Source organism: Neltuma alba, unplaced genomic scaffold, assembly GCF_004799145.2.
Source record: "Neltuma alba isolate B1F8T4 unplaced genomic scaffold, ASM479914v2 tig00011982_pilon, whole genome shotgun sequence".
Lineage (NCBI taxonomy): Eukaryota > Viridiplantae > Streptophyta > Magnoliopsida > Fabales > Fabaceae > Neltuma > Neltuma alba.
The window spans coordinates 239857-248589 of NW_021636555.1; the positions used below are offsets into that span (position 1 = coordinate 239857).

Genomic DNA, 8733 nt, shown 5'->3' on the forward strand with positions numbered 1-8733 from the left:
TAGGATTATCTCCAATAAGAGGATACCTATGTTTTAGCAAAAAAAATCAATTTAATAATTAAATCATATGTTAAGGACAGGAGGAATATACTCAGAGGAAGAAATTAAAATTATGCATGAAATTTTACCTAATAATTAAATCCTATATTAAGAACAAGAAGAATATACTCATAGAGGAAGAAATTAAAATTATGCATGAAATGTTACCCAACTCTGGTTCTTCTTATAAGTTTCAAATAACTAATTTATGAATAATAACTAATCAGATAAAATTAGTTAAAAATAATAAATAAATTAAAAATATATTTATATTTTTTAATCATATTCTTATAATAAATAAGAAAAAGGATAAAAAAAAATATGATGAGGAGGAAATAATTAAAGTTAGGAGTTAGTTTTCCAAAGTATCCCAATAGTCATTAAATGCTCTGATCCATCGGGAGTTGGACTTCTAGTTTCTCAAGGTAGCTTTTGTGGTTCGTAATTATTTTGGTGACGCGAAGCTCTAACCATCACCCATATTATTTCGGGCAATTTTTTTTCCATTTTTTGATAAATTATTCTGTAGAGTCTTATAATTTTATCTGAATTTTAATTAGGTTCTTACACTTTCAGATCGTCTTATGCGTGATTAAAAAAAGCTAATAAAAAGAAAAATCAATAAAAAAATTAAAAATAAATAAAATTATAAATACTTATGTATTAATCGTCATAATTACTTATTATTCAACAGTATTGGGGTCCAATAATTAGGTGCATCCATTTTCATGACCGACGTCCAAAAGAATCCGCGCATGACCTTCCCTTCGCTTCCCTTCAATTCAAATGCTTTCGCTTACACGTTTTTGATTATTTTGTCTAAAAAAAAAGTTTACATTTTTTAATTTAAGAGATTATGTTCAATCTCGCTTTTTAATGACATTTATTATTATGTTGAGGGTTAAATCAAACTAATATTTTATTATTGACATTTATTATTATGTTGAGGGTTAAATCAAACTAATATTTTATTACTGACCAAACCAAAAATCAAAAGATTACACTGAAAAAGAAATACTTTTTAAATTTAGTTAAATATAATATAAATACAGGGTATAATAAATTTTAGAATAGTTAACTGTAATCATCTTCTTAGTGTTCATATATATATATATGGATTACATAAATTTCAAATTTTAATTGCAATTAATTGTTTTGGGACCTAAAAATTCACTATCACACGTTATCACACCATCACTCAGTTTTTCTTCGTGGTCTTCTTTCTTTCTGCACTTGAAGCTTCTCTGTTTCTCTATTTGGTCTGCGTGCCAAGCAGCCATGGCCAAGCCTCACATCCTGGTTTTTCCATACCCTGCCCAAGGTCATCTTCTTCCTCTTCTCGACTTCACCCACCAGCTAGCTCTCAGAGCCTTCCCTATCACCATCATCGTCACCCCCAAGAACCTCCCTACCCTCCACCCTCTTCTCTCCACCCACCCCACCACCATTCAGACCCTTCTTCTTCCTTTCCCTTCTCACCCCACTCTCCCTCGCGGCGTCGAAAACGTCCAAGATCTCGGCCAACTGGGAAACTCACCCGTCGTCGCTGCTCTCTCCAAGCTTCAAGACCCGATCATCCAGTGGTTCAAGTCCCACCCTTCACCACCTGTGGCCATCATCTCCGACTTCTTCCTCGGCTGGACCCTCAGGATTTCCCGCCATCTGGGAATTCCGAGGATTGCTTTCTACTCTTCTGGTGCGCTCTTGACCTCCATTACTAACATCTGTTGGAAGAATATCGAAGACATTAGAGATCGGAGGGTGGTGGAGTTCTCTGATATCCCCGGGGCACCGTTGTTTAAGCATGAACATCTTCCTGCCATGTTTCTGAAATACAAGGAATCGGAACCTGATTGGGAGATCGTAAAGGAGGGTTACTTATCAAATATGGCGAGTTGGGGTTGCGTCTTCAATAGCTTCCATGATCTCGAAGGCCCGTATTTGGATTATTTAAGGAAGACGCTGGGGCACCGACGGGTTTTCGCAGTGGGGCCGTTGAGCTTGCTCGGACCTGACAATGGCGCAGGTCGGGGCAACCCGAATAATGAGGCCAACTCTGATGTACTCAACTGGCTCAATGGCTGCCCTGATGGTTCTGTGTTGTACGTGTGCTTCGGGAGTCAGAAGTTGCTCAAGAGAGAACAAATGGAGGCTCTGGCATCCGGGTTGGAAAGATCGGAGGCCCGATTTATATGGGTCGTGAAACCCGGAACGACCCAACAAATGGAGGAAGGACACGGCGTGGTGCCAGACGGGTTCGAGGATCGAGTAAAGGGTCGGGGCTTCGTGATAAAGGGTTGGGCGCCCCAGGTGGCAATACTGAGTCACAGAGCGGTTGCCGGGTTTCTGAGTCATTGTGGATGGAACTCGGTATTGGAGGCAATAGTGGCAGGAGTTATGATTCTGGGGTGGCCTATGGATGCCGACCAGTTCGTGAATGCAAAGCTATTGGTGGAGGATAAGGGCGTTGCAGTGAGAGTATGTGAGGGAGCGGACTCGGTGCCCGACCCGGATAACTTGGGTCAGGTTATAAGGATGTCAATAGGTGTGGATAGGCCGGAAAAGGAAAGAGCAAAGCAACTCCGACGTGAAGCCCAAAAATGTGTGAGCAGCGAAGGAAGGTCGTCGAAAGAATTTGATGACCTTGTGGAATCACTGACTCAATTAGATGTCCTCGAATCAAGTAGGCTCGAAATTTGATTAATATAGGAAAAAATAATAAAAATATGTTTTGAAAGAAACGACGTTGAATATTTCTATTATTAATGAATAATATAATTTTGATTTTATAAATCCCTTTAATATTTAGAATGAATTTACGTTGTTCTTTATGCTCACCGACGCTGACCTGCGGGCATTATATCGTTTTTTAATGAAGAAAATTATCCCATGCAAATATTGTTGTTATTGTTAGTGTTTTTTTTTTTTAAACTCATAAGTCGTATACATGTACACCGAAAAAGGTAATTTTCAAATGAAAATAGCAATTGAGAATTGATTACATAAATAATTGATACGCGTTGATCTAACTAAATTTTAAACAATTATATAAATGTTTGTTTGACATAACTTATATAAGTATTTTTAAGGAAGTTTATAGGAGATAAAATTCTTCTTACTTACTTCTCTTATATTTCATAAATTATACTCAAAAAAATTACTTATAAAATATTTTAAACAGGTTGAAAAAAATATAGAATATGCCATTGCTCGCCAACGAGAAAAATGTTGACGTTGACTGGTTTACGCTTGACGGGGCTATATTAGTACAGAAACAAAAGCAAAAAAAGATGCGTGCCAATCTTATCTTCATGTGCGGCTGTCGTATAGCCACGTTCAAAACTGACGAAACGTCGTCGTTTTAGGAGCATCTTCCTTCTGTCCCGATTTTACTGGCGATATGAATATCATGACACTTCAATCCGCTTGTATTTTACTTTTTTTAAAAAAATAGTTTTTATAATGATTATATTTGTTAAATGTTCTATCAAATAATAATTCTAGTTAATTCAAATGTGAATAGTAAAATATTTTAAGAAGGACAATATACGTTAATCCTTAATATAAGATCTCATTTGATTTTTATTTTGATAATAACTATAAGACATTTATTATTTTGTCTCTTAAATTTATTTATTTTTTTAGAGTAATCCTTCTAATAATGATAACTCTAATCCATAAACTTGATTAGTAAGGATATTTTAAGAAAGACAATACATATTTATTATAAATAACTAACTTAACTTATTTTCTTAACCTACTCAAATTACTCAACTAAGTCTTATATTTAAGATCAAAGGTAATACTTATTTATTATAAATAACTATTTTAACAAATTTTTCTAATGCACTCAAATTAGCAAAATAATTGTCATATTAAGAATAAAATGCAAAGAAAGAAACTGAGGTATTAATTAATTTTTCCCAAATTCTCATTAGCCCTTAAATTGCTAGGAAAAGAATCGAGTGATTGGTCAAAGCCCAATCAAGACGGACAAAGAGCACCCCAGAATCATAGCTTTATTGGATAGACATCGACTGATGAAAAATACAGCAAGTGAATAATTGAGTCTTTTACTCATCTTCCTTTTGGTCAACAGCCAAGCGTCTGCGTTCCGCTTTCACCTCTGCATCCTCCTCCGACTGCTCGGCCGAGATATCTCCGATCGTCAGCTTGGGCACCCATGTCGAAATCTCACGTACTCATATTCCCCTACCCAGCACAAGGCCACATCCTCGCCCTCCTCGATCTCAGCCACCAGCTTGCTCTTCGAGGTTTATCCATCACCCTCATCGTCACCCCTAAAAACCTCTCCCTCCTCCACCCTCTCCTTCGTCTTCACCCCGTCGCCGTTCACACTCTTATCCTTCCCTTCCCTTCACACCCCAAAATCCCTCCTGGCGTCGAAAACGTCAGGGAGCTTGGAATGCCGGAAATTACTCCATGATCAACGCTCTCTCCAAGCTTCAAGACCCAATTATCCAGTGGTTCAGGTCCCACCCTTCACCGCCGGTGGCCATTATATCTGACTTCTTCCTCGGCTGGACTCTCAAACTTTCCGTTCATTTGGGAATTCCCAGAATTGCGTTTTACCCAGGGAGTGCTCTGTTGGCCTTAATTATCAACTTTTGCTGGCGAAACACGCAGGCTGTACGGGGTCAGAGAGTAATAGAGTTCTCGGATTTTCCCGGAGCGCCGTCGTTTAAGGAGGAGCATCTTCCTTCTATAGTTCGAAATTACAGGGAATCCGATCCTGATTCAGAGTTCGTCAAGGAGAGTTCTCTTGAGAATATCGTGAGCTGGGGTTGTATTTTCAACAGCTTCCGAGATCTTGAGGGTGAGTATTTGGAATATTTGAGAACAACATTGAAGCACCCTCGGGTCTTTGTGGTAGGTCCATTGAGCTTGATTGGACCCGACAGCGGCGGCGATCAAGCTAACCAGTACCCAGATGAACATTCCGATTTGTTCAACTGGCTCGACGGCTGCCCGGATGGGTCTGTGTTGTATGTGTGCTTCGGGAGTCAAAAGTTTCTGAAACGAGAACAAATGGCAGCCTTAGCAGCCGGGTTGGAACGATCCAATACCCGATTCATATGGGTGGTAAAATCCGGCACGCCACAACAAGTGGAAGAAGGGTACGGCGTTGTGCCAGAGGGGTTTGAGGATCGGGTCTCAGGGCGGGGCTTCGTGATAGGAAGTTGGGTGCCCCAAGTGGCTATACTGAATCACAGAGCCGTCGGCGGGTTTCTGAGTCACTGTGGGTGGAACTCGCTGTCGGAGGCCATAGTAGCCGGAGTCATGATTCTGGGGTGGCCTATGGAGGCTGACCAGTTCGTGAACGCCAAGCTGATGGTGGATGACAAGGGCGTGGGGGCGGTAAGAGTGTGCGAAGGAGCGGACTCAGTACCCGACCCGGGGGAATTGGGTCGGATAGTAGCAAGATCCATGGGTGCAGATAGTGCTGAAAAAGAAAGGACAAAAGCACTGAGGGAGAAAGCTCACAGGAGCGTAAGTGAGGAGGGGAGGTCGGGGAAGGAGTTGGACCAGTTAGTGGAAGCATTAACTCAGCTCAATGCACGATGATGATTACCTACTCAATGCATTTGAAACATAAATGTGGTTCGGTTAGATTAGTATCTAGAAGTATTTTGAAATTTGAAGTGTCCTAAAAATATTAAATATTTTTGCATTCTCAAGTATTTTGTTTGCTTCATATTTTCAGTACCCATCTTTTGTTTTACTCCATCTCTTATTATAAGATCTTTTTAATTAAATTACGTGATTTAAAAAAACAGTTAAAATTAATTAAAAACAATTAATAAGTAGCAAATGTAGTTTTGTTTTTCAATATATCCCTATATATAAATGAATAAATATGAGAGAATAGTAATGAGATAAATGAAAAAAGAAAATGTATTAAATACATTAAATTAGGGGTGAAATAGGTAATACTATATTAAATATTCAGACAAACTCAAAAAGGATCTTATAAAAAGAGATAAACTTATTTAAAAAATTAGATCTTATAATAAATAACGGATAAAATATTGTTATTTGTTAATACCCATCTCTAACACTTTTTAATAATCATTTTGAATTCTTTCCAATAGTCATCTTAAATGCTTTGTAGAAGTACTAAAAGCTGGATAATGAACTTTTAGGGGGGCCCAACAATGAAGTTACAATCACTCTTAAGAAATATTTAGAGCAAAATAGAATTACAATATATTGTAAGATGACGCTGAGTGCATTTAAGAAAAAAAAAAAATACTATGAATCCTAGTATGTTGGACCCACTTAAGAAAGTATTTTAAGGCACCGGATCACGAGCATGAATAAGTAAGTTATTTTGTGGGTGAGATGAGCATTGCGTCTTATCTTCTCATAGAAATGCGACATCATTATGCTGGTGAGGCTTTCTGTTTAGCTTTGTTTTGTTTGTTTATATTTTGTCTTTTTTGGGATTAGGCTGGGAGAAGTTTTTTTTTTTTTTTTTTTGTGGGGGGGGGGGGGTGGTTTGGGGGAACCAGATATACGCAAGAGACTGCTGACTTGAGGAGCGTAAATGGCAGTGTGGCGCATACATGCTCGGAAACTTGAATGGCCAGTGAGCTAGAGAAAGGCCAAAGGAGTGGTGGATCTGCTAAGGGCTGGGGATGTCATAGATCATGTAGTAAGTTCATATTATTATATTATTATTATTATTTTAAGGCAGATTTTTTTACCTTGTTTTTTTTTTTTACTATAACTATCAACTATGTAGATCAGATTTCAGTAATATAAATTGATCTGTGTACTTTTAAAATAATATTATAATAATATTTTATAATGTGTTAAATCTGAAATAATAAAATTTAATTTAATAGTATTTTTTTTGTGGCCAAAACTTAATTTAATAGTAATGAAAGGGGTAAAGAAGAAAGAAAGGCGGGAGTAGCGTAGCTGAATCTGATACCAAATTCAAATACAAAGAAAGGAACTCACGTTGTAGCTGCCACGACAGTATCAAGTTCTATACTTCTACCTATTCCTAGTCATATATCTCAAATTCTCATCAGCTCTTAATTTGTTTTTTAAAATTTGAGTGCTTTGTACAGCACAATCAGTGATGGAAATAGATTCTCTAGCTAAGTGACGTCCAATCAAGCTTTCAATTCTCATTCCTATTCCCAGTTCTTCAGCTCAGTTCTGCCTTCAACTCTGCATTTTCCGCCGGCTCCGTCAATATTTCTCCCATCGCCGGCCTTGAGAAGCCATGTCTAAAACTCACATTCTCATATTTCCTTCCCCAGCACAAGGCCACATCCTCCCGCTCCTCCATTTCAACCGCCGGCTTGCTCTTCGAGGTTTATCCATCACCCTCATCGTCACTCCCAAAAACCTCTCCCTCCTCCAGTCTCTCCTCCGTGCCCAACCCGTCGCCGTTCATACCCTTATCCTTCCCTTCCCTTCACACCCCAAATCCCTCCTGGCGTCGAAAACGTCAGAGAGCTTGGCACTGCCGGAAAATAACACCATGATCAATGCTCTCTCCAAGCTTCAGGACCCAATTATCCAGTGGTTCAACTCGCACCCTTCAACTCCAGTGGCCATCATCTCCGACTTCTTCCTCGGCTGGACCCTCAGGATTTCCCGCCATCTGGGCATTCCGAGGATTATTTTCTACTCTTCTGGGGCGCTCTTCGCCTCCATTAACAACATCTGTTGGCAGAATATTGACAGCATTAGAGATCGGAGGGTGGTCGAGTTCTCCGAGATCCCCAGAGCACCGTCTTTTAAAAAGGAGCATCTTTCTACTACTGTTCTGAAATACAAGGAATCAGATCCTGACTCCGAGATCAAAAAGGAGGGTTACTTGGCGAATCCGGCGAGTTGGGGTTGCGTTTTCAATAGCTTCCAAGATCTGGAAGGTCCCTATTTGGATTATTTAAGAACGACATTGGGCCACCGACGGGTTTTCGCGATGGGCCCCTTGAGCCTCCTCGGAACCTACAATGGGAGGTTGGGACAACCCGAATAGTAGAGGTGGTAATACGGGCCAAACTGCGGTTGCGGGTTGCGGGTTGGCCGTGACGGGTTCAACCCATATAGGTCGGGTTGAAAAGCGTCGTTTGAAAAGCCAACCCGCCAACAATTATTTTACTTCTTTTTTTTTTAATTTTTTAATCTTTTAATATTATTTTTTATTCAATATTTAAAAAATATAATGATATTTTTATTTTTTTCTTGAAATATTTGATTGGAAATACCAAATAAATTATATAGGTATTTTTTTTAATTTTTTAGATATAATATCATATATAATAATACAATTATAATAATTTTTAAAAAAAATTTTTAAAAAAAAATATGCGGGTGGTTAGCCGCGGGTTGGCGGGTACCCGCAGCGGCCTGACGGTACTGGTTAGAAAGATTCGTTTACTGGCGGGTTGGCTTTTAGCCAAACCTAACCCGTTATTTTTGGCGGGTTGGCGAATAGTGAGACGAACTCCCACGTACTTAGCTGGCTCGACGGCTGCCTTGACGGTTCTGTGATGTATGTGTGCTTCGGGAGTCAAAAGGTGCCCAAGAGAGAACAAATGGAGGCTTTGGCATTCGGGTTGGAAGTATCAGAGACCCGATTAGTATGGGTTGTTAAACCCGGCACGACCCCAACAAACGGAGGAAGGATACGAGTTAGTCCCAAAGGAT

The 8733-nt window shown here is 39.2% G+C and overlaps 1 protein-coding gene and 2 pseudogenes across 1 annotated transcript; all 3 read left to right on the top strand.

The window, feature by feature from the left end:
• The first annotated feature begins 1274 nt into the window (after positions 1-1274).
• Positions 1275-2739, top strand: LOC114720398 (UDP-glycosyltransferase 89A2-like). The gene has a single exon (XM_028906045.1). The coding sequence runs from the start codon at positions 1318-1320 to the stop codon at positions 2737-2739; it is 1422 nt and encodes a 473-aa protein (XP_028761878.1). The 5' UTR covers positions 1275-1317.
• A 1332-nt stretch (positions 2740-4071) lies between these two features.
• On the top strand, positions 4072-5680 carry LOC114720405 (UDP-glycosyltransferase 89A2-like; annotated as a pseudogene).
• Positions 5681-7252: 1572 nt separating this feature from the next.
• On the top strand, positions 7253-8717 carry LOC114720399 (UDP-glycosyltransferase 89A2-like; annotated as a pseudogene).
• The last annotated feature ends 16 nt before the right edge of the window (positions 8718-8733 follow it).

What these genes read in the sequence shown, in the direction of transcription:
- LOC114720398 (XM_028906045.1), top strand. Translation starts at nt 1,318, where the DNA reads ATGGCCAAGCCTCACATCCTGGTTTTTCCATACCCTGCCCAAGGTCAT.